Source organism: Urocitellus parryii, chromosome 2 (genome assembly GCF_045843805.1).
Source record: "Urocitellus parryii isolate mUroPar1 chromosome 2, mUroPar1.hap1, whole genome shotgun sequence".
Lineage (NCBI taxonomy): Eukaryota > Metazoa > Chordata > Mammalia > Rodentia > Sciuridae > Urocitellus > Urocitellus parryii.
This window is the reverse complement of record NC_135532.1, coordinates 180,564,662-180,590,352: the sequence shown is the minus strand read 5'-3', so window position 1 is coordinate 180,590,352 and position 25,691 is coordinate 180,564,662. Positions and strand designations below refer to the sequence as shown.

At 36.3% G+C, this 25,691-nt stretch overlaps 1 protein-coding gene across 9 annotated transcripts in view; it reads left to right on the top strand.

Annotated features, from left to right (window-relative positions):
• Positions 1-25,691, top strand: part of Tp63 (tumor protein p63) — a 217,433-nt gene that overhangs the window by 142,364 nt on the left and 49,378 nt on the right. For all 9 annotated transcript variants that reach the window (XM_026389332.2, XM_026389329.2, XM_026389326.2 and 6 more), the window contains one exon: positions 1,390-1,644. In XM_026389332.2, the coding sequence (XP_026245117.1) occupies positions 1,390-1,644 (255 nt within the window). The remainder of the gene's footprint in view (positions 1-1,389; positions 1,645-25,691) is intronic.

The following is a 25,691-nucleotide window of genomic DNA, read 5'->3' as shown; positions in this document are numbered from 1 at the left end:
TGTGCTCAGGTCCATTCACATAGAAGACATGAAAGAAGCTGGCAGATGGAGTGACATGAGCTGATGCACTTCTGAACCATATTGAGCAGAGGATTTTATTCATGATTAAATTGTGATTCCCTTGTACATGTTCTACTCTAGTAAAATACAAAGAGCTGCAAAGAAATTTTATTTTATTTTATTTTAAAATTTAGACCAGGTTTAGATGATACCGTAGCAAGTTACTTTAAAATATATAGTTGAAGCTGGGCACAGTGGTGCAGGCCTTTAGTCCTAGCTACTGAAGAAGCTGAGGCACGAGGAGCACCTTAGCCAGTAGTTCCACACCAGTCTGGGCAACGTGGCTGGAAACTCATCTCTAAATAAATTAACTAATTAAAAATATTTACATAAGATTTTCCTTTACCTGCTAGCTACCCATTCCCCTTGAGTCTTGTGACACTAATTTTTGGGGTGGGATCAAGGGAACATTATTGGTGCTCTGGGATAGAATGTGGAAGTATAAGGGCAAGAAAATACTTGAAGATTATTTCATTTTGTCACATATGGATACACACACACACACACACACACACACACACACATATATATATATCCATCTCCTGCCCAGTATGATGGTTTTCCTCACCCACTGGGGTTTCTCCCAATTCCAAATTGGACATTTCCTGTTCCTTTTACCACCTTCCCCGTGTGTGTGTGTGTGTGTGTGTGTGTGTGTGTTGTGTGTGTGTGTGTGTGTACATACATGAATGTCATGGAATGGGCGTGCGGCTATTAACATTTAGACAGATACTCTCTGGACTAAATCGAATAGCTGAGTTTATTTCTGCTCCTCATGTAAAATAATTAAAGTTGAATAGAATAATTTTATATGATATAAACAATATATTATTATATTAATCATATAATAATACATGCATATATATAAAATGATATATATAGTTTTACATATATATAAAACAATATGATGCTTAAATCCCTTAAATGTATCAAGTGGTCTTTCTCATTCTGAATACTATATGCCCCCTCCCTAGGGAGACTCATACCTGTGGTATAGTACTTCTTTGTTTTGAAGTATCCCTAAGCATCTTCTGAGCACAGTGCACTTTTTGCCAAGTCTGTGAATAAGCATGTATTCTACTTGCAACACTCTTGAGGATACCCAAAGGCACCATAAGAACCCTGTGAACTGTGAAGATCATTACAAACACAGGCCTCCAACTCCTCTTGAAGGTTCTGTGTATCACAGATTGCCTGTTTTATTTTTCATGTGGAATCTTTGGGGCCTGAAGGGGACTTCTGTAGAAGGTATGCACCAAATGACGCCTGTTTTGGAGTACTGATCTTGGCTTAGATGGCTGATGTCAGGGTTTCTGGGTGTCCTTGCAGCCACAGTACACGAACCTGGGGCTCCTAAACAGCATGGACCAGCAGATTCAGAACGGCTCCTCGTCCACCAGCCCCTACAACACAGACCATGCGCAGAACAGCGTGACAGCGCCCTCGCCCTATGCGCAGCCCAGCTCCACCTTCGATGCCCTGTCACCATCGCCGGCCATCCCCTCCAACACTGACTACCCAGGCCCGCACAGCTTCGATGTGTCGTTCCAACAGTCCAGCACCGCCAAGTCTGCCACCTGGACGGTAAGATCCCCGGCATAAGTTGCCATCTCACTTTGCCCAGTACCAGGGTCTTCCTCAACCACTGGGGTTTCTCCCAATTCCAAATTGGGACGTTTCTTGTTCTAGTTACCAACTTGCTACAAACCTACCTCTACAGCTGCACACAGCACCCTTAGTTCAAATGAATACTAAATTAAAATATTGAAAGAAAAAGAAAGAAAACCTTTCTATATATAACTTTTATAAGAATACATATTCTTTCAAAAGTTAAAAATGATTTATTCTATTTTACAGTTTATAATGCATTCTAACACAATAATGGCTCAAATATAAAGGAGAAACTTACAAAGCTGGTTTTAACAGGCTGATCAAAGAACGCTCCAGAACAAAATGGCATGCATGTTTATAAAAAAAAAAAATTAACATTTACATGGATTATACAAATCTTCCAAATATGTCATCTTATTGAAAAATAACTTTAGAATTATTTTCACAATTCCTTTTCTCTGTGAAAAAATATGATTCTTTGAATTTTTTTTCATTTTTACCCTTTATATAGTATCTCGTTCACTATAGACTCAAATCCAGTGGTACAGAGTTTATTAAATTATCTATACTCATAATGTTGATGACATTCCAGCACAATTTCACATCTTTTCCCCCATTTTGATCTCACATCTTTGTGAAGTAGGTAGGACCATTTTATAACTCCTGTTGTGCTAGTGAGGAAAGCTGAAGAACAAGGAGATTAAGTTGGATAAAAATCCTGAAATTTACAGAGGCTTTTGTGTAGCTGGATGGATTTCTGATGTCCTCCCTCCCCATTGTATCCTTTCCTTTTCCACTATTTCACATCGGGGTATCTGTCACAAAATTGTCCTAAAACTTATTTTATTTTACTGTGTTCCTTTCATGGTGTGCGAAGTGGTTCTGTCACAGCTCATGTTTCAACCATGAAGTCTAAGTAGCAGCTTAAAACTCTGTCTTTGCGCCACATGTTGCTAATCAATTGTGTGATAATCTTTAGTCTCTTTTGTATGTATAATCCTGGAGATGGATACTGCAGGTGAGTAACTTAAGAGTTACAGGCCTTACATAGATGGTTGATTGATCTAAGTAAGTTTCTGAGACCAGGGTGACCATTTTGTAAAGGAGACACATGTGGCTTAGGAGGGTGATCACTAGTTGGACATTTATAATCACAGCTCTTCAAAGATAACCACTACTTGCTTGCTTTACTGAGTCAGGACTCCACTGTATTATGAATGGACTTGTCTGAGAGGATGATGGGCATATTGAGGTCACTAAAAGAACAATTGCTTCCCTTCTAAAGTCATGTAAGAACCATGGGGATGAAGCTTGCTACAAGTACATCAGATCAGTCCCATCTCCTCACAAAGGAATCTTAAGGTCTTTCTGCAGTTAGCACATTCCCCAGCCATCTTCATTCAAAGCTCTTCTCTGAGAGTGTATTGTCTCACAAAAAGCATTGGGGATCTCCACCTAAATAATATAATAGAAAGAAAAGAAAGGATTTTTGTGTAATGCATTGATACAGTTTCCTTTCAAATAACAGCAGTAATGTCAATACCATGAAAAAAGGCATAGGCACTTGGGTGTTGAGAAAAGAGTAAAGATTGAAAGCTGGAAAACATGGATTCTAGTCTTGATCTTCTGTGTGACCTCAATCAATCACTTCCTCTTTCTGGCATTCAGCGTGTGCATCAGATGAGGATGAAAACAGTGAACATACTATGTTTTCTGATAGTCTTAATAATCAGCACAGAAAGTTCTTAGAAGGAATTTGATCATAATCAAGTATTTTGTCTGCCATTCATGAGCAACCTTTGCTAAATAATTTGCATCTTTTGGATTTCTGTTTGTCTACTGCCTACTTTGTAGATTTTAGAGAAGACGCTTCATACTAGTACATTGCATGGTGTTTACATTTTAATTAAGTTTCTTTCTTGCTTACAAGTAGGCTTATTTTAGGTTTAGTTGCATTTCTTCTAAATCTAGGACACTTGAACCCTTGTCTGAGTAGCTGCACCTAAAAAGATATTCTTTTCTTAGTCATGGATACCTGTATATACCATAGCATCATATAGTACTTTGGGCCAGTTTATATATCCTTACATATATACAAAGTCTTCAAATGTTTGAAAATATTTTCTCATATATTTATCTCAGCTGAGCCTTATGACTAAGTCTCTTATCCCCAGTTTTATAAATGAGGAATTCAAGAGGTAAAACTTGCAAGGCTAATCACCAGCCAAGGAGGTAGATGAATGTAAGGCCTACCTCTTTAGTTCAGGTTTCTCCTTCATCCTGCCTGGACTCTCTCTCTCTTTTTGATTAATGGAAGGGTGGGGACACAATGGAGCAGACAGGCCCTGTGTAATGTAGTGCTGTCCTCTTATATCCTGAAGCCCAACTGCTGGAGGATATGTTTTTGGTGCTATATTGCACATCTATTTTTCTAGCCATCTGTGCTTTTAAGGCAACTTTTTAAAATAAAATGATACATTTTAGAATTGCTCACATACTGTTATTTGGGTGACACATGTTTATTGTATAGTCTTCTGATAATTCTTCAATAAGAATCTTTCTTCTACCCTTCATCACTTGTTATCCAGTCCTGTTGAATTTTCCCTTTGAATTTTCTGGTTTTTCTCTCAGAATTGCTATCAAAATATAACTAACATATTTAAAGCATATACACATTTTTCCTTTGCTTTTTCCGAATTAAAATCATAAATGGGATTATGGTTCCAGTTCAATAAAAATATGATATTTATTTTAAACTTCCTTCAATGAAATAAAGTAAAATGATAACATTACTCCATAGTCTCTATTTTATATACACATATACTTACAAAGTAGCACTCAATTTAAGATTTAATTTCAGATTTTATTTTTCCACAATTTATCACTAGTCATAGAGGCCTATCACTTAATACCATGTGTACTGCTTATCTTGTATTTTAGTTGGAAATCATCAGCCTTAGGACAGTTGAAAAAATGATGGTTTGGAGATGGCAAGAAACACAAGTGTAGATAGACTTCAACTTTCAAATTTTCTAGTAGTGTATGGACTTTCCCAAATTCAATCTCTCTAAATCTTACTTTTCTTAACTACAAATGGGTATGTTAATATTTTCTTTGTGATGATAATTTCACAACCAGTAAGTTTGCCTCTCAGTGCCTGGCTAGTCACAGGCATACAGGTATTCATTGAGTCTGAATTTGAATCCTGTTATTTCATGAGTTTATTATAGTTTCCTTGAGGGTTCCGTTGCACCACAGGTGATAATCTGAGAGAATGCGAAATAAAATGTCCACTATTTATTTTTTCTTAAATGTTTTTGATCCATTAACATGCATACTCCAGCCCCAAGGAGCTGTGATACCATCCACTATACATATACATGGCCAGGTGATATAGGGTGATAACTGTCTCTCCTGAATGCAGAGCTGAAGCCAGCTGCAATGCCTTCTGAGCCAGCCCAAGCGGAGCCTCCTTGACAGCACTAGGAAGGGCCCTTCTCAGATTTAAAGACCATTTAACTTCAGGCATCTATCTATTCCTTGCTCTTAATTTTGCTTTATTTATGGGGATATCTTTCGTATTATTCTGTATTAAATAAAGAATAACAATAGGCTTCACTTAAGAGTATGCATATTAATTTATAGTGACAAACTTGTAGAATAACCTAAACACCATGGCAGGACTAATCCAATAAACTGTAGCCTATCCATATATCAATATGCTGTGAGGCCATTAAACAGAAGCCTACTGATTTGAAATGCTTTTGGAAGGAGCTGGAAGGTCTTTCCATGGCACCTAATTGAGAACTGAGAGCAGTGAGAAGAACCCCAGTCCTGTGGCAGAGTGCTTTGTCTTGGACTCCAGTGGCAAAGCTTTGTGTCAGTCTGTCTGTCTTGATTACTAGCCTCACACACCTTTAATAGTTTGAGAATTATTTTTGCACAGCCCGTGGCTCACAGTACTCTTTGTACATACTGTGGAAATCCTCAAGTAAGTATTTTGTTATTGCTGTTTTTTTTTTTTTTTCCATCTTTTACTGTGCTCAGACTGAGGTAATGAGCCTGCATTTAGGGTGAAAGATCACTTTTTCCTCTTCTATCTTTATCTTGTCATGGACTTCAAGTTCTTTAAGGTAGATGCTCTGACCTAGGGTCGAGCCCTATGTCAGATATAGGGTAGACCCTTTAATGAAAATTTAAAAATGTTTCCTTTTCTCTTCATGGTTAAAGGAAACAATTGTAGTTTCAAAGAGGAGCCTTCAATTCTGACCCTGACTCTTAATTGTCCATGAATTTGGTCCCTTCTGCCTCTGCCCATGATTAATAAAGAGCCTTCTCCCTTTGCGCTTCCTAATGATGCCAGACTCCTGACAAGTTCAGAGCATTGAAGAATCTGCCTTAAGCAAGTGGAGAGATTAGGGAGGTGTCCTTTGAAAGGGGGAACAGCCAGTTCCAGGGAGAGTTCCATTGATCCCAGCATATTGTTGCATTCTTGCAAACTTGTTCCCTTTGGCTCTGCAGACAGGCAGCTGAGATGTGTGGCCCACCCTCCCTGTCATCAGGTTACCTGTAATGTAAGACTTTTAGAAAAAGGCTGCCAGCTTGGCCGAAATCTAATGCAAGCCAGCGCATTGCATGGTCCTCTGGAATGTAGACTCTTAAGCATACCCCATCAAAGGACGTGATGTACATACAAACTTTTCAATGGTAAATATGATTTATCAGCTTCCTTTCACAAAGGAAGCACTTCTGGCCTGGGGATGTAGCTCAGTGGTAAAAGGCAGGCTTAGCATGTGTGAGGCCCTGAGTTCAATTCCTAGCACCACCAAAAAAATAAAGAAAATTTTAAAAAAAGAAAGAAAGAGAGAGAGAGAGAGAGAGAGAGAGAGAGAGAGAGAGAGAGAGAGAGAAAACAGGAGCACTACTCCCCTCAAAAAATCTGAGCCTCAATTGGGGCTTGATCTAACATAGTTGAGTGGCTCTTAGATTGTACTGGTGAAGGACAGGAGAGAAATCAGTAGCTTGTTTCAGTGATACATTTGTTCATAATGAGGCTTTTTTTTTCACTTTTTGCCCTAGCTGTTTTGTAAAGCACCTGAGATATGGATAGAGATGCATTTTTGTAACCCTCTCATGATGATGAAAATGGTGACATTGAACATGTTGAGCCGGTATCCACGCTGTTTCTCACTCAAATTCACAGAATACTGAGGAAGAATGTCTAAGTGGTGATTCTTGGTGATGGTTCACATCACTTATTTCTATGGTTTGGATTTATAAATGTTGATGGTAAGACCTGTTACTGCTGTCCTGGTCCAGAGAAAAATACCTATTCTGCACACTTACCTGAATTCACTTAGATCAATTAGAGAAGTCAGTTTCACCTAATTTTTATCTCCTTACCACACTGTTCTAAGTGATTCGTTGACTGCACCGTGGGATTTCTCTTTAAAAGAAAAATTTTATATTGAGTTACTATATATGAATATTATGAGGACTGACTACTAATTCAACAGAAATAAATTTTAAAAATTAAATAAAGCTTCTATTAGTTTTTGTTTACTACAAAAGTTCTTTTTGGTTTTTCTCTTTCCTTTTCATTGTTCTTTTTCCTTAAGTTCTCCATCCCTTCTTTCCTGCCTCCCGTTCCTTCCCACCTTCTCCTCTTTTCCTCATTTACATTATTAGTAGTGGCCAATTTGGTATTTGTAGGTATTACCAACTGCTTGGTATCTTGTTTTTCTACTTTCCTGGAATAGTGGAATAATAGGGAGAAGATTATCATATGAATTAATCATCATAGACATTTTCCTCAGGATCAGGATTCAGATCATCAGGCCCTTTGCATTCAACAAATCATTTTGACTAATGATAGGCTGCCTCAGAGGTAGAAAGCTCAGGTGCCATTGGGGAAACAGGGTAGCAAAAATGAGCCAAATGGTGAATTCAGGGACTGTGGCAGGAGGAACTTGCATACCCTGCTTATAGAGTCATCTGCTTGACAGTTCCAGACTATTATGTGGGGGAAAGTTGGCTTAGCTTTAAAGACTGATTTTTAAAGAGCAGCTAGAAACTCGGGTTTTTATGTGATTCCCCCAGATCTTTAAATAAGAGTAAAGAACTTTTTTTAAGCTTTAATACACTCCAGGACTAACAAAACAGTAGGCAAGCTGAATGCCATCCTGTGCAATGTGTTAACAGTGACTAAGGATGGTTGAAGTTCAAACAAAATAACTGTAAGCTAAAGCCAGTATCCTAGGAAGGCTTACTAGCAGTTGTATTTCATTCAGAAATAATAATTTCGTACTCCTTTCAAAAGAAATGTGAACTATCCTCTTGCAACATTTAGCTAAGCAATGAATTATCAGAATATATTTTTCTCAGTTTATTCTTAGACTAAATGTCCTCCCTAATTTCCCATTACTAAAATTTTATTTTATAAAAAAAGTCTGATATGCAGTATTGAATACTTGACATAGATTATTTTGTTTGTTTTTGTTCTTATCATTAGAGAATTTACCGGAAACTCCATAATTTAACCATCTTGACCAAAGCTATAATCAGAAAAGGTCACTGAGATTTAAAAGGGCTTCAAATCAATTTTCTCAGCTTACTAACTGTTTATTTTTAATTGGCACAATGTGCTATAACAAAAATCACCTGAAAATTGATGTATAAATAGAATAATGTCATAAGAGTTTTTTTTTTTAATGACTCAGGAAAAATATGATGTATCATTAAGGTCAACAGATATCCCTTAAAATGAATGTGTACTTAAAATCATTTCTGAGTGTTATGAGCCATTTATTATGGGATTGTTGCTCCTGGTGCATTCTCATAGATGAGCTTTGCACCTTCTTCTGTTTTCACCCCCGCCCTCAATTTAGCCATTTCCACAGTGTGGCCAAGTCTGCAAGGGTTCCCACATCTTCTGGTGAAGGGCAGATGCTCGATGCTCAATTCTCATGAAGGCATTTAGCATTCGGTTGTCAGTTAATGAGCAAAAGCAATTCCATATAAAGTGAAACCTTGAATTTTATGTCAGCAGCAATTAATATATTTACTTGGATCACTGTGACTGAGAGGAGACCTGAAATAGCTTTTCTGCCCAACACCTTCCAATCCTTCTAGATTAAAGGGTTTGTTGTAGAATAGAAAGGTACTTTGAAGCCCTGCAGATGTGTTGTTGATATGGAATGTTTTTCAGAATAAGGGGTCCTGTAATTAGGCAGACAGAGGTCTAAAGGTACTGATCTTAGCAGATGTCTCTCCTGTGCTGTTTAATAATGATCTTGACACCAGTATCAGGCTCCTTTTGGCTGAAATTTAAAACAACATTTGATAGTAGATATAGACTCTAGATTTAATTTATTCTGAGGTAAATCAGGGAAAGAATCTTACTTTACAAATAGAATTTGCCTTCATGTTATTTGTTTGATCTAATAATGAAGATTCACGTGAAAAAGACTTTTTAACTTACCACCTTGTTATTATACTTGAAAGGTCTGAACATAGACAACATAAATTCTATGTGCTTTATGCAGAATAAATACTGAAATATCAAGTTCATAAATCAAATAGGAGCTCCTTCCTGGGTTACTTTCTAAATTTTTATTTTTGCTTTTCTTTGTATGCTGTTTGACCAGTATCATCTGCGAAAATATAAATCTTGTTTTCCCATGAAACTTGTGAAAAATATAATGACTAGGTTGAGAAGACTATTTCAAAAGAATTTTTATTTAAATGGTTTCCAAAGTTCAGTAAAAAGGAAGAACAATGATTATTTAATTGTTCTTATTTGAAGTTGAGGAGGCATCTGATAGACTACTAAAGATTATGACTCAGTAAGTAGAACACAGCATTCAGAATGATCCAATTATGGGTATTGATTGGCAATGTGAACTAGGGCATGTGGTCTTGTCTCTGCATTTATTAAGTGGATGTTATAATACTTATTTTACATGATGTCTGGAGGCTTAAGTAAAGTTTATAAAGTGCTTTAGGAGCCTGAGAGATGAAGCTCTAAGAATCTAATGTGTTATTCACTCACCTGGATTTACTAAGACTTACCATCTCAAATACTATATCATATCTGTATTTATAATTCAGCCAGTTTTCTGAGGTTTTTCCATTTTATATAAAAAATTGACATGAAACAATATAGATGTAAAGTTCCTAGACATAAATATTGGATTAAAAATATATTTTTTCTAATGTAAAAACATTACTTCTTTAAACATGAATAATTATATACTATTACCTGTTAATCAGTTATTTTTTTATTTCCTCAGTGTTTTATTGGCAACATTTTAGCAGAAAAAAAAATTAAATGTGATTACTGTTACTGGATCATGAGAAAAAAAATTTAGGGCTGGGATTGTGGCTCAGGGGTAGAGCGCTTGCCTAGTGCGTGGGACCCAGGTTCGATTTTCAGCACTACATAAAAAATAAAGGCATTGTGTTGTGTCCATCTACAAAAAAAAAAAAAAAAAAAAAAAATGCTCTCTCTCTCTCTCTTTAAAAAAAAGAAAAAAATTATTTTTTTGAATACAAAAATATATATTCACACACACATATGTAGGTATATATGTACATATAAATATTCTTACTTTCTAGTAATAATGTAATTAATCAATACTGGTTATATATTGATAATTTGGGCCATAAAGATACTTCTTCCTTCTACCTTTCACCCTTCTTACTTTTTCCTTCTACCTTGTTCACTAATTTAGGATTTTTATGTTTGTGAATATAGAGCTGTGGAGATAATATAAAGGACTTCTACTCTTTTTGTTTTGTTTTCCTTCTCTGTGTTCTTGGGAGAGATAATCACACTTTATCATTAGAACAATGTAATTATGGATTACACTTTTGACCAAAGAATTGTCATCAAGTAAGTCATAGATATGATTAACTGTATGTAGTAAATGCAAGGCTAGGGCTACTGAAAGCCCCCGTAGTCACCTAAAACAGCAAAATGATTCTCATAGTCCTATAGATTTTGCTTAATATCTTGAATTCCTTGACTTATGTGTTGTTTATGTATAACACAACTATAATGGTTATTTTTATAAAATTGACTTAGGTAAAATGAATTACTGTTATCTATCATAAATATTTTAATTGACATTTTGACATGCCAGAATTTCGGTGCATTTAATATGGAATAATTTTAGAAGTGTACATTTCTCCAAATTTTTTATAGGAACATTAGAGTGAATACTTATATAATGTATTCCTATTGCCAGAAATGATACCAAAAATTTCCATAGTGTAGACTATTCTTTATTCTAAGAAGTTGAATTATTTTTTATGATATTACCAAGGATTTAGCTTTTAAGAAAAAAAATGTATTTAAATGATTTCAAAAGTATACTTTGTGTATTTATTATTCTTGCCTGCCCACTCCCCAAAATAGAGTGGTCTTGAGAAGGCAACAAATCAGACAAGGGCTTAGAGTGTTAGTGGGGAGATTTCTAGTCCTTTGCCATGGTGATAGAGGAGGAATATAAGATATATATATAAACAGCTCTGGGATATATATATATATATCTTATATTATATATATCCCAGAGCTGTTTTACCCACTATTATTAAAACTCACCTATACTTATTCTTTTAACCTTTCTATACAAAATCATGGAATTAACAGATAGTACCTTTTGGAAATGATTTATAGTTTATCATTTGATAAAGTAGATTGATCAACAGGTTAAAAAAATAATTTTTCTAAAGAAGAATTTGTAATAACTTTTTCTATACTTTCCCAGTTAGAATGGATGGTTAGAAAATGTGTCCCCATTGTGATGATTAATGGTATCTTTTTGAACTAACCCACATCAGAAATAACCTCTTCCTTTTTGCTTATTTTCCCACCCAGACTATGTGGAAATTATACAATTATAAATAAATACACAATGTTTTAAAATGTCTTTTGTCTAACTTTGTTCCCTTTGAGTTTAGGAAGATACATGGTAAATAACTGTTTTTAATATTGCCTAAGTCTGTCTTTTAAAAATAGAGTTGACAGTTTCCACCAGTTACCACAAGACAACTCATTCTTTACATTGTTTTATTCTCCCATAATACTCATGGTAATGGGTTATATTTTATTTTTATGTATCTTAAAAGATTTTAGCCTATGTTTTTGTGTGTAAAAGTCACAAAGCATATTTTGAAGATATTTATATTTTATGTCTGAGAAGCATGATATAATTTAATAAGCATTAATCATCTGTATACCTTTTCTTGTTGTTGTTAAAAGAATAAAGGAATCACATAGGAAGTGATGTAGATGAGAAAGACTTCTCATTTTGCATCAGAACCAGAAGGAATTATAGATTTCCTGTCTAGTTTCCACTCAAAAACAAATATATGGCCATTTGTGTAAGTTTCTGTAACATATTCATATGTCAGAATGGATATTTTATCTAGCACATCATTTTCAGTCATAATGCTTATCTTCTCTTTGCACAAGTATGGAGGTCCAGGTGTAAGAATTGTGCTGAGTTAGGATGCTTCTGGTGCTAAACCTTGTTCTCCCCTCTGGGCTTGTGTGCCCTTGCCCACCCTGGCCCCCACTGAGCATCTGGAAGGAAGATGGCGCCTCGTGAACATGTGAAAGGAAGCAGGAGTGGGCTAGTGCAGAGCACAGGTATAGTGGCCCAATCAGGTAGTGTCATCACTTGTAATGGCAAAAACCTCATCATGAAAATTGAAAGCACTTTGGAACACAGCTTTTTTTATACCCTGGAAAAGGAATTTGAATAAACTACAGCTAATTGCAGAAAAACTCAGTCTGCAGCTTTCCAGTGGCACCTTGGTTCACCATCAGAAACAGGGATGTAAGGAAAGCACATTAGCAAGAAAGGTGAAGAATGGGAAATTGGTGGTGGACTGCATTGTGAATTTCATCTGTATTTAGATCTATGAAAAAGTAGAATAAAAAATTCCATCCTTCCAACTTGTTTCAAGAATGAGCAAGCTGAGTTTATTGAGCAAATTTCCATTCTGCTTTTTTTTTTCAGCCCAGTGTTCAACTATATTTATCCCAAATATTTTATATACAGCTATTTCAGAGTATTGGTTTAACTAGGATCATCCCTCTAGTTAGTAAATAAATATGTTTCTACTGTTAAAAAAATGATAAAAGAAAGAAAGAATTGTTAGGAGCAGTCTTTCAAGATTTTATAGACTTTTTTATTACCCCTCACCCAAGAGTAATCATCTGCTTAGACACTTTGGGATGAGGAGTGGAGATGGGAAAGGATAACCAGAAGGAAGGGGAAGTGAAATGGTTTATTAACAGATTTTAACCAAGCGTTTTACAAAAAGCTTAAAAAAACACACACTTTAAATTGGCTAGTGAGCTGTTTTAGACTCTGTAGCTCTGATGATATATTTTTATGGATATAGACATCTAATTTGAGGAAGAGACCCAAACCAATTTAAAAGAATGTAAAACAAACCTAAACTCTTCACTTTCTTGATCACTGTGTTCTGTGGTCTCCTGGGTGTGTGTGAGGACATGCCCTCTCCTTTCCTTCAGTTGTCTTCCTGGGGGAGTTGACAGCTCTTTCAGGAAAGCAGAAGAAGGGACATTTCTTACTTTTGCCTAGCAAGCCTTGTTTCTTTTTGAGAACTGTTCATTTTCTTCAAAATATATTTTAGGTAAAAAATTTTTGTATGCTTTTCTAAAATGCTTTGAAATTTCTAAAAAAGAAGGTCTCTGTCAATATCCATCAATATCTGCCTGTATTTTATTGAGAAAAAATAAAAATTTATCAATAAAATTTTTAAGACCTTTTCTCCATGAAAACCACTGGTAGTTGTATTTCAGTGGTTAATGTCATTGTGTAATTGAAGCAGTATTTTCATGTAGCATATTTTTTATTTATATGACCTTTAAATGTTAGAACTATTATTTTATTATAATTATTTTGGAATGTAGGTTTTTTTTTTTTTTTTCTAATGACTCAGGCAGAACACAGCCCAACCTCAAGGAGTTTAGATCTGGTGCTTAGGCTTATGCTCTCTGCCTTCGATGTTCTTCTTGACCACAGTGATGTCTGCCTCCTAGAGACAGTGAGCCCTCATGTAAGGAAGAAATGGCCAGAGCTGTGTCATCATCTTTTCATGCTGGTCACAATAGAGAGTCAACTTTGGTCATCATATGGAGGATCTTTCTGGACAAAGTAAATTAGAAAAGGAGGAAAGAGAGTAGCAATTTTTATTTCTTGGTTACTGCCCACACAATAATATGACTAGTAAGATGTTATATCCTTTTAAGGCTTGTTTACAAGCATTTCAATCTAGCATGTTTTCTTTTTGCAAATGGTTTAAAAATTTGTTTTGAAGTTGTCACTTGAGCATGTGGTCACAGGGCATAGATTAACTCTTTATGGCCTTCTTATATTGGTTGCCATTAGAATTTAGACTTCAGAAACAGAAAAAGAAATATTGGTATGATCTTCTTTCCACAAATTTCTGATTTAAAACAAAAATGTTCCCTTCTAAATTTTAATGAGGTTTCATAAAGCATGCAATCTTGTAAAATATAAAAGACTCTTTCAGTGTATCCTTTTAATTAATTTTGCAAAACTGATGATTACAGATACTGTATCTAGCACATCATTTCCTTTTTGTGAAAGCAGGGACTTCAGTTCTTTTACTAGTGGATTAAAAAAAGTGCCTGAGGAGACAGGTGATATACAGGACAGAATTCACTTTTGTGGTAAGATAGACCTGGGATTGAATTCCACCTCTTTCTCTTTATTTGGCCTGCTATACAACACTTTCCTTAGGGTAGTTTCCTTATCCAAAGTTGGATTATGCTCCTTTTGGTTGCAGTGTTATTGGTAGAATTTTATAATGAATAGAAAGTGTTTAACGCAGGGTCTGGTAAATGCTGACTTTCATTAGAATGGGTTGTTGATTTAGGATTAGAATACTGAATATACCTTACTCACAGATATGGTGGGAACCATAGCAGAGAATTCACTCCATGGAGAAGCTCTGGCTTGTGGTAATGAGCCTTATACTATGTGGTAGAGGCAAGATTAGAACAGTACTTTTAATTTTTACCTCAATTAAGAACAGAGTAAGATGAAAGTCTGCATATCCTGAGGGTATAATCTGAAGTAGTCCATAGAAGACAAGTAATCATTGTTTTTTGCAAAATATATTTCAGCTTTGCATTTTAATAATTTGGTGGTTGTTTAAGAAACACAACTTTGAGATAAATTCAACTGTTCTGGAAGAAAACAGTGCAGGGGAGTCACTTTTATAGTCTTAATTGCAAACAGACAAGGACCTGTGCTAAGGAATGGCGACCCTGTCCATCTGTTAGGCAAGGCTCTTTTCCTATCCCCAGCTTTTCTGAAACTAGCCACATTCTGGGATTGTGTGGATATCTGTGAAGGTCACAATGACCATGTGAGAGAAGTCACAGGCAGGTGGATTCTGGCTCATCATGAAGAATTGTCAGGGTACTTGAGGGTACTTGAGTGGAGCACACAGCCTGTGAGCTCTTTGTCTCTGGAAAATGTGAAGATGGAGGTAAGATCTTTGACTCAAGGTTTAGATGAGAAGTGATTCAACTGTTCTCTGAAATTTCATCTGAGTTAGAGTTCTGTGCATGCTGAGAGGAGTCTTTTGTGGCTGGAAAGAGAGAACCTGTTGTGCATGGCTATCGGTTAAGTGAGGAAGAGATTAGACTGTCCACAGAAGCGGTGGAAGCAGCCAAGGAAAAAAATGCAGGACAAACCCATGCTTTTCCCAAGCTAGTGACTTTATTATTCTGCCTGAAGCTGTGCTCCAGTATAGGGAGCTGTCAGCAGTAGGTTAAGACATTGGACCATGTCCTAAGGGCAGTGTGCTGACTCTGAATAGCTTTGAACACAGGAATTATTGTGCTCAGATCTGTATATAAAACAGATTAATCTGATGGTGTCTGCAGGTCACTGGGGGAGACCAGAATAAAAAAGAGTGGTTTGGAAAATGCCAAGATAGGGCAGACACATAGTGCAGAGGCTGAGCACACATTTGTGACATGGCTTCCTGACATTGGAAAGATGGATCAGAGAAGGCAAGAGTTAGTTGCTAAAGTCACTGCTTCTAGGGGCTGGATAAGAAGATAGGAGAAATTGAGAGCCAGAAAAGGAGGCAGAATGATTAGAGCATCTTTCTAGAGCAGAGCTGCTAGTAAAAAATGGGCTGCCATTCTCTCGCTGGGACCTTGGCAAATTGCCTTACCTCCCTGGTGCCTCAGTTTTCTCATCTTAAAATGATGATAATGATGCCTACCCTCCAGGGCTGCTGTGAGGATCAAATGAGATAATGAGGTAAAAGTGGTTTGTGAAGTAGGAAGCCTATCCTCATGCAAACTGCTACTGCTGCCTTGGGATACAAGCAGCAGGTAAGCCTTGTAGCTTCCTGTCTTGCAAAATGAACTTCACATCCTTTCACCCAGGGTCCAGGCTGAAGGTAATGGTTGAACAAGATGATTCTTATCCAACCTATTTCAAAACTTCCTACCACGTTCTCTCTCACCCCTGATAATAAAAGCCAAAAGCCTACCAACTGCCAAAAACTTGACCCTTCTACCTTTCCTGTCTCCCGAAGGAGAAGCATAAGCAGTCTAGACAATAGATTTTACACTTTTTTTTCCTAGACAGATTGGAAGGGCTGGCTGTGGGAGAGAAGGGCCTTTTCATGAGACTCTCCTAACCGGGGCGTGCTGTGGATGCTGTTAAACTGTCTGCTTCCCTAGAGAGACAGATGTTTTCTTGCTGCCCCTTACTCATAGTATATGTCCACAGGTACATGAATGACTGTGCCTAGATCAGACGCCATACCTGCTAGGGATGGATTTTCCTCCTGAAGCACCAGTGAGGGGAGAGGCCTGGTCAGAATTCTCATGACTGAATCATTTCATGAGCTAATGTCTCCAGCTTTCTGAGTCAGTGATAGCCCAGGCATTGGTTTTGTAGGTTTAAGAAAGAGAGAGAGGTTACAGGTTAGACTCCCTTCTTGGCACTAGCTCATACAGAGGGAAAGCAAACTTGATGTTTCAAAAATCTGGTATTTGGTCCCCTCTCCTCTGTCAGAATGTAGATGAATAGAATAGGTTAAGAGTTAAGAATAAGAATAATAAAACTCTGTGATGTGTGTGTGTGTGTGTGTGTGTGTGTGTGTGTGTGTGTGTTGTTTTGCTTCAGGCAAAGTAAGTGAAATGATGTGTTTGGGAGATGAATGTTCTTGTAATAGGCAAGACGTAGCTTGCAGGAAAACATCTGTAACCAACCCATTCTGTATGAGATAGGGCCAAGACTTGTTTGTGCTTCAGTGCCTGTTCAAACACGTCTAACTTTAAGAAGATTTATAAAGTTTTAGAGGATTACTTTTAAAGTATTATTTCCTCATGTAACAGGCATATGTATTGATAGTCTGGTTAAAATATACATCTTGATAAAATTCAGACAGTGTGAGTATTGAACTAAGTGGTACAAAAACATGGTTATCAATGTGAAGTGGATATAATATTATTAGGAATATCAGGAGTAGACCAAATATATATTTTGCTTTCCAAGTTCTTAAATGTTCATGGCAGATATTTTGTAAAAAAAAAAAAAAAAAAAAAAAATCAGAAGTACCTGAATCTTTGCTCTCAAATACACTGAGATATTGCTTAAAATTTGATTAAGAAGAAAATAGCAGAAATTAGGGGGAATAGTCTTTAATAATAATAATAATATCAAATAACAGAATTTTTCATTGTATCTACCACTCTTTGTCCTTTTATTTATCTTTATAAGAGCAAATCTCTTATGGGAAAGATGGAGGAGGTCTTAGTTTTTTTTTTTTTCCTTCCAAATAGACATTACTATCTACATGCTTTAATAAACAGTGATATTTTATGGCCGTGATGTACTTTCTCAAAATATACTTTGAGAACAAAATTACAGGTATGTGTTGTAGTTTGTATCAAATGTCCAGAGTTCATAAGAAAGACTGCTCTTGTTAAAGATTTAAAATACTTAGGAAACTTAAAGTTCAGTAGTTTTTAGTAAAATGAATCATTTAAGCCTCCACAGGGTGAGCTGGTGTAATAAAACTTTTCTAGATTATAAATGTGAATCTTTCCATACTCTCTGAGCCAATTGTAAATATTGTATATGTCAAGGACAAATGCTGTCCTCTGACTTGGAAAATTCAGAAGTTACTTAAGGGAAGCCAAATTGAATATATTTGATCAACTTCTTGGAAAAGGCATTATTACTCACACCCAGACATTGAATTTCCTTTTCATTCATACATAATTTGAAAAAGATTTTATGGATAACAAAATTTTAATAATGGGTCTCTCAACCAAGCAAGATGACACATATTTTCCATCTTATTTTGAACATTTAGGCATTCTAAAACAAATACAATTTTTATTTGAGGGAAAAACTTATAAAATACAGTATGAAAGAACTATACTGAAATCTAGATCTAAGAGCAATTCCCCAATAAAAACCTTTCTTTAAAAAATATGAGTAAGTTTCAAGAAATAACAGCAGGGCTGAGGTGGTGGCTCAGTGGTAGAACGCTTGCCTAACATGTGTGAGGCACTGGGTTGGGTTCTCAGCACCATATATAAATAAAAAAAATAAAGGTACATTGACAACTAAAAAAATATTTAAAAAAATAACAGCAATGTGTTGAGCTCCATAATTACACAAAAAATGCATTGTTAAGAATTTTGCCTGAGATATTTTAATTTTTTCAAAAGCCTTAAAATTTCTAGTCACCCAAACTGACATGACCAAGTGGACATTCATAATGGCTCTCACAGGATTTGCCCAACTGCCACCTTGAATGGTTCACACAATAAGCACATGCACAGCCTTGCCAAGATGGCTTTGCTGAAGCTAACTTGAAGGCCTCATGTAAGGTCTCAGTTGTTGCTATTCACTGAATAGAACTGTTAATTTTAGAGTCTATTTCTTGAGCTCCAGAAAGCATACTTTGAAGAAAAGCAGCTAGAACTCCATAGTTTACTAGCTGGTGTAAGAAGCAAATGACCAGATTCAATTTCCTCTTCTGTCAGATGGAAATAATCTCCCTTGGAGGTTATTGAGAGTTCAGTATAGGAAGCACGTAGTCCAGGGCCAGCCTAGATAATTCATGCTAGTTATTATTAAGGCTAAATGCTGTAGAGCAATCATATTAATAGATAACGTTAGCCTTTCTTCAAAGAGCTTGCAGCCAATTGGGGCAAACTGATAAACCTAGTTGTAATTCAGCATGACAGGTGCTATAATCTGTTTGGAATGTCCCTCTATCCACTACTACCTTTGTCTTCCAGGCAGACTCCAGCTCATGCATTTAAACTGGAAGCATTAATTATGGATAAAATCTTCCCCTACTACACTCCCAACACCACCACCAGCACCACACACACATATGCAGAAGATCAGAGGCAGTAGCTTTGTCTTTTCACTTCCCTGTCTTAGTGCTGATACTTATAGCTGGTCACAACACACAGTTCTCAGATGATATTTGTTGTTGAACAAAATGTGAGGCCACATAGAAAGCAGACTAATTTACCTAGTTTCACAGAGGATTTAACATTTAGTGGTGTTTCTTAAAGGTCTTGCATTGGGGAAAACAGAAAGGATATTCCAGGTGGCGGGAATCAGAGGGAGTAAAGGCATGGAGATATAAGTATGTCACACATGTCCAGGAGTAGGAAGCAGTCTTTTTATAACATCTGGGCACAGAACACGTGGAGGAAAGAGATGAAGCTGGAGAGAAGTTCACAGACATATGCAGAAGTCTATTTCTTGAGCTGAAAAGGACTGGGAATTCCATACTAAGGAGTTTCACCCTGATCTCACAAGCATTGAGAAAATGACAGTAGGGGAATGATGTCATGTTCTGCTGTGGGAAGATAACTGGCAGTATTCAGAGGCTGGAAGATGGAGGGTAGGCAGGCAGGCTGGGAGGTGGTGGTAGAATGCAGAGAAGAGATAAGCATGGGGAGGAGTAAGTGTGCAGCTGGGGATAGAAGGGCTGTGTATACTTCAGAGGTTAAAACCCACTTCTCCTGACTGTAGTTGTTTTGACTCCTACAATAGTAGCATCTCCTACGCATTTGTTTTGGGTTAACTTCTTATCAGAACTATAGTAACAAACAGGTCAAAGGATATTTTCCTCAAGCATTGGGGTAATTTTTAGCGCCATGTTTTATAGTCATCATTTAGGATTCACCTTGGTTATTTATTCTACTGCTTTGTGTATGACAGGACCCATGGGTGTATAGTTGGCCAAATAAGACAGCACCTTATCTCTATGGCTGTAAATTACATTGGAAATGTTTGGGAGGAAGAAGTTTTGTTGACTGAAGAAGGGAGAGATCTGGCCAAGTACCCAGTGACAGGCTTGAAGGGCTTCTGCTAGATCCTTCTGCTAGTTTGGGCTTTAGTTTTCTTGTCTATAAAAGAAGTATATATTAGGCTAAAACCGTTAAGCCTTCTTCCTTTGTCTCATCCTAATAGAAATGTACACTTTTGGCAAAAATAGCATTCCTAATAATTGTTGTGAAAATAGAAACATCTCTCACTTCAGTTTTGGGCATAATGAAAAAAATGCATGATATTAAATACAATGCTATTTTATAAAATCAGTCACTGGAAAATTGTATATGTCTTTTTACCCATGTTTGGTTTCCAATGAATATTCAGTAAGTTGAATTATAAAATCTTTCCTTTTTGCTGAATAATTATGAATTATTAAGAGATCATGAATTTATAAAAAATGTATTACTCTTAATAATCTACTTTTATTTTTACTGATTCCCAAAGATAGATTTAGAATTCTTGACAAATATAATATTACTAAATATAGCTATCATTGCCAGAACAAGAGAGATGATTTTGTAAATCATCTGATTAGCGATACAAAATTCTGAAAAGAGAATTCAAGAAATCAGTTAAATCTTCCTTCAGAATACCTAAAACATCTTATTTCTGAGAAACATAGTACAGAGCTTGTTCTACTTGCCACTAAATATAATATGATTAAGAGCTTTAAGCAGTTATTCTCAAAGTTAGATCCATGCAAACAAATTAGAGTCCACAGTTAATTTCAGGAGAATTAGCTTCTCCTTCTTCCTTACCTAATTATTTGACCCAATATTATAGAAAGAATGAAGAGCTGGAAAAGAACTTCATGGTTATTTTATAGATATAACTAGAAAGTATTTGGGACAGCTTCTTTAAAAATTAGATCAGATGACTTCTAACTAAATTTAGCTTCAGATACTTCTATACTGCTTTTTGCTTTACTTGCCCTTTAATTCTTTAATCATAAACCAAAAAAGTAACTTTAATTTCTTTAAACCAAGATAAGCTATTTTTCTGTAGTACATTTGTACATTTGTATTTATCTCATGGACACATCTCACCAGATATATAATAATGTTATGCAATTTAAGAATTATTAAGTCTGATTAAACGTTAGCCACACCTTCAGCCTGCCTTTATTAGATTCTGGAAAGAGGCTCCTGGCCATTACTGGGATTATAATAGGATGGAGAAGGGGATTTGCTGAGAGAGTATTAGACTATTGATTGCAGAAAGATAGTTGAAGCATATCTGGAATTCAGATTCTAGAACTGACAGGAAAGTGCAGTTGCTAAATAAAGCTTGATTTTTTTTTTTTTTTTTTTTTTTTACAAATTGTAGTTAAGAGCTACCCATGTAACTGTCTATTGCCATTCCTCATACAAGAGATCAAAAACTTGTAGTTTTGAAAAAGAAAATAAAAACCATCTAGGCTACAATTTGATTTGTGGATATGGATAGAGCTAATTCTGTAAAATTAAACTTTGAGAGTTGAAAATCAGCATTTATTTCACCAGAGTAAAAAAAAAAAAAACAACTTCCAGTTTTATAGCAGGAGTGAAAATCATGATTCCTGTTATGTTAGTGAATTTGAATTTTAGATCTTAGCAATATTAATCTGAAATGTAGTTTTTTACTTGTTTTCTACAAGGGTCATTTCTTTTTACCTAGCATGCATATAACTTTGTTGTTGCTATAATTTATTGTACCTGCCCTTGAGTGAAAAATAGATAAAGTAATGTCTCCATCGAGAAATATGGAGTTTTGGCGGGGGAGACAAATAAAGGCCAATGGTTACAATAAGAGACAAATCAGTAAGAAAAAATAAAGATAAATTCCTCTGGGACTTTGAAGGAAGAAAGGAGTATCTAGGCATTCAGTTGATATTGACTGAATAAAGGAACGAGTGTATGAAGTGAAATAAGCATCATGTATAAAGTCTAGAGTGATTTGAACATAGAATTCCATGAGGTTTTAAAATGTTCAAAAGTGGTCATATATATTACGAGAGAAATGAAAAAAAAAAAAAGTTTCTGCATTGGCCTTTATTGTTTAAGATGGTCTAGAAAAGGCTACCTGAAAGGAGTAGCTGTATTTCTCTTGTCTGTTTTCCCCCATGTTATAGCACCTGTCACCTTCCCAGCCAGTACCAGGGGTTCAGAGTCACTAGACTATGAGCTGAGATCAGGCTGTGCCATCTGTGACAACACAAATCCTTATAATTCTGGTGCAGAGGAGAATCTGCTGGTGAGGTTCCTTGGGTTCTGACTTCTTTTTGTAACTATTAAATATTTCTACTTGAATGGGTTGTTTATCTTTATTTTCAATTCAGTTGATTGACTTAAATATAAGTTTGTATTTATAGAAGAAGATTAATAGGCAGGAAATTCCCCAGTTATTTTTGAGGGCATTTCTTAGGTAATTCTTAAGTAATGGTTCTATCTATACATTTATAATGCACAGGATATTCTCACTTCCAAATTGTTTGAGCTTTACACACTCTGAGCTCAGTGTTATTCTCATTGTCTTCATGTTGAGGATAGGGACACAGAATTGCACAGATCAAGTGTCAAACTGAGTCTCAAGGCTACCTGGTGGTAAAGTTTGGATCCTGGTTTTCTTGTTAGGTGCTCATTTTACAATAGCAGCATGAATCTCTTTCCAGTCTATCTGTTCAAACCTTCCCTCCAATCTTATTTCTCTATTACAGGAGCACTATAATTAAAGAAGTGTCATTTGACTGATAAGTAGTAGGTTGATTTACAATATATAGGGCTAGCATTATAATTTGGCCTGGAACTTGGTGTGCTAGGAAAGCTATCATGCTCTCATTAGAGGGAAATGAATCTTCAGATGATGTGAGCATCTTAATTTCTTTACCCCTCTGGGTTTTGCTAAATGAATGGCTAATGGAAAACATGACAGTTAACTGGGACTTCTCTGCATAGGACTTGATGGACTACCCTTTCCTTCGTATAAGCAACCCCAGGGACTGGCAGGTGGATAACTGTTAAGTAGTTTGAAGACAGTTTTTCTAAGTATATAATACCCAGGTAGAATGGCTCCAGTATAGCTCAAGGTCAGCAGCTATAACTGGAGATATCTCACCAGCTAAATTAAAAGTTCCTTAGTAACATAGTTAGAAAGGGTAAAATAAGGTCTTTGCTGTTTCCTTCATTTTTCTAATATAATGTGATATTCGACCTATCTTTTAAACTCTAGCACCAAAATCAATTGTGTTTATTCTTCTGTATATATTATTCCAGTGTCAGGAGTTGGCAACTGATAACAGATTCTGAAATTTAGATGGTGGAACTGCAATTGGTAGTCCCCACCTATTGAGTGTGAAGTCAGGAACTTCATGAGGCATTTTGCATTGTGGTAACTGGTTTATATAATAATTCACCAAGGTAGGTATTTAATATTTCCATTGCACTGTTGCAGAATTACTTACCTTTTTAGGGTAAATTCACCTACCAAATAAATACAGAACTAGCTTTAATCCAGAAGTGAATGACCCTGAAATGAGGGTTCTTCCTGCTAGTATCCTGACTTTCACCCTTGTGAACCTAATACTATTTAATAGCTATCATTTTTGCCTGTTCAAATTTAAGCACTTAACAATGAGATAAAGAGAGCAAGGGCAAGGGTGGGACTAGATCTTCTCTTACTCCCCACTGGTGAACAGTGAACACCATCAGCTTTGCTAAGGTCCTCTCTCCTTCCTGCTTCCTTTACTTTGCCTCTGCCACCCTGGGGTTGGGAAGCAACATGAGCTTCTACTTAGTTTAAGACTGTGTCACTCATTATTTAATTTCCTTGCCATTTTCCTGTTCTACCTAAACAAATTATGTGTGGTGGGGGAAGAAGCGGTGATGACAGAGATGGCACCAAGAAGGAAATAGGGAGAATGCTAAGAGCAAATAAGTACTGCAGACCAGGGTGTAAGCTGATCTCTATTGTAAAAATCCCTGTGCCTTTGGCTTGAAAGCTGCCTTCCCAAATCAAGAGCATGTCTAGGATTATGTAAGTGAATTGTCTTCATACAAACTCAATACCTTTCACACAAAGAGTGCAGAACTCTTTGCAAAAAACAGAACTCACCATCCCTCTGTAACAGAGGGACAAAACTTTTCATGCCCTATTTTATAGATCAGGAAATAAACTCAAGGAGACTTACTGATCTGACTACGTTTACAAAATAGACCGAAGACTAAACTCTAACTCCAGCTTCCTGTCTCCTTAGAGGTAGACCACACTGAAAGACTAATCTTACATTAAAGGTAGCAATTTTCTCTCTCAATCTCTATCCTTTTTTTTTTCTTTTAAGAAGGCAAATACAAATTACACGGGAGATATATTTGCATAAATATATATTTTCAAAACATTAATTTTATTGACCACAGTAACTGTTTCTATGAGAAATTTGAGAAGCAAGTTTTTGCCTGTGCTGGATTTCAAAGTGGAACAGTTTAGCAATGAGAAAAGATCTTTCTTTTGCACTCTGCTGTCTCCATGTGAAGAATGCATGAATTCAGAGTCAAAGTATTTGAATTTGAAAGGTGCACAAGAAAGAGACAGTTGTTACAAAGCAGATTTGTTGTACATACATATTAATGGCAAGTAAAAGTAAGAAAATAAGTGGGACATGTGTGCGCATGTGTGCTGCCGATAAAGCCGAGTTGGAAGGTTGGGAGACATGACGCTACTTGTAAGGTATGAGGGAGACAAGACCAGAGGCGCCGGGAAGCTTGACTACCGTGGAGTGCTCAGTTGAGACTTGTCTTTGCCCCATGGCCTGCAGCGTTTATGTAGAAATTGGGGACGCTTTTACTCGTTCCAAGGCATTACCTGATCAGACCTGCCCAGGTTGGAGTTTGGGAAAAAAAGTGTTTGAAGTAAACAGGAAAATTACTCACCTTAATGATGTGTTTTACTGGCACTAGCAATGCTTTGATAGTCTGACAGATTTTTTTTTTCCTCTAAGTTTTAGAAGGAGAGACATAGGGGGAAGACTAGTATATGATTTGAACAACAGATTTTTAGGCTTGCCTTCTTATCAATCAAAGTAAAAGAAAAAATGGGTTTTGTATCATTTAAATGTATGGGCTTGTCCCCGCTTTAATAAGGTCTAAATCAGGAATTTTCCAAGAGGAATTCTGAATGAACATCAACAAAAACAGGAGACCAGTGTTCATTCTGTGTACTTCTGTGTGCAACGGGTCTCCACCATGGTGCTGCAGCTGTTTTCACAGATCACACCATTCCAGTACGTGGCATGTAGGTCCCTGAACTTGTGGGTTGCTTCCTCTGTGTGCTGATTGTGACTGTGAAGCCGCTGGTGTGGTGAAGGCACTGGCTGCCCTAGACACAGCAGGCACACCCTTTTCTTTGTGGGAAACACAATTCTTACTTCTCTGAATCTGCATTTTTGCTTGGACTCAGTCAGTGTTTGGAAGAAAACTTCAAGTACATTTGATATTTTGTTAAAATATAATGTTGATTTTGTAAGTTTTTCTCTTCCTTTTGTTGTTGTTTTTGCAAAACTGTTTAAGGATATATATATTTGTTTATTTTTCTATCTGTGAGAACAGGTCCTGCACTAAATGTTTTCATCTGCATTGGGATAGA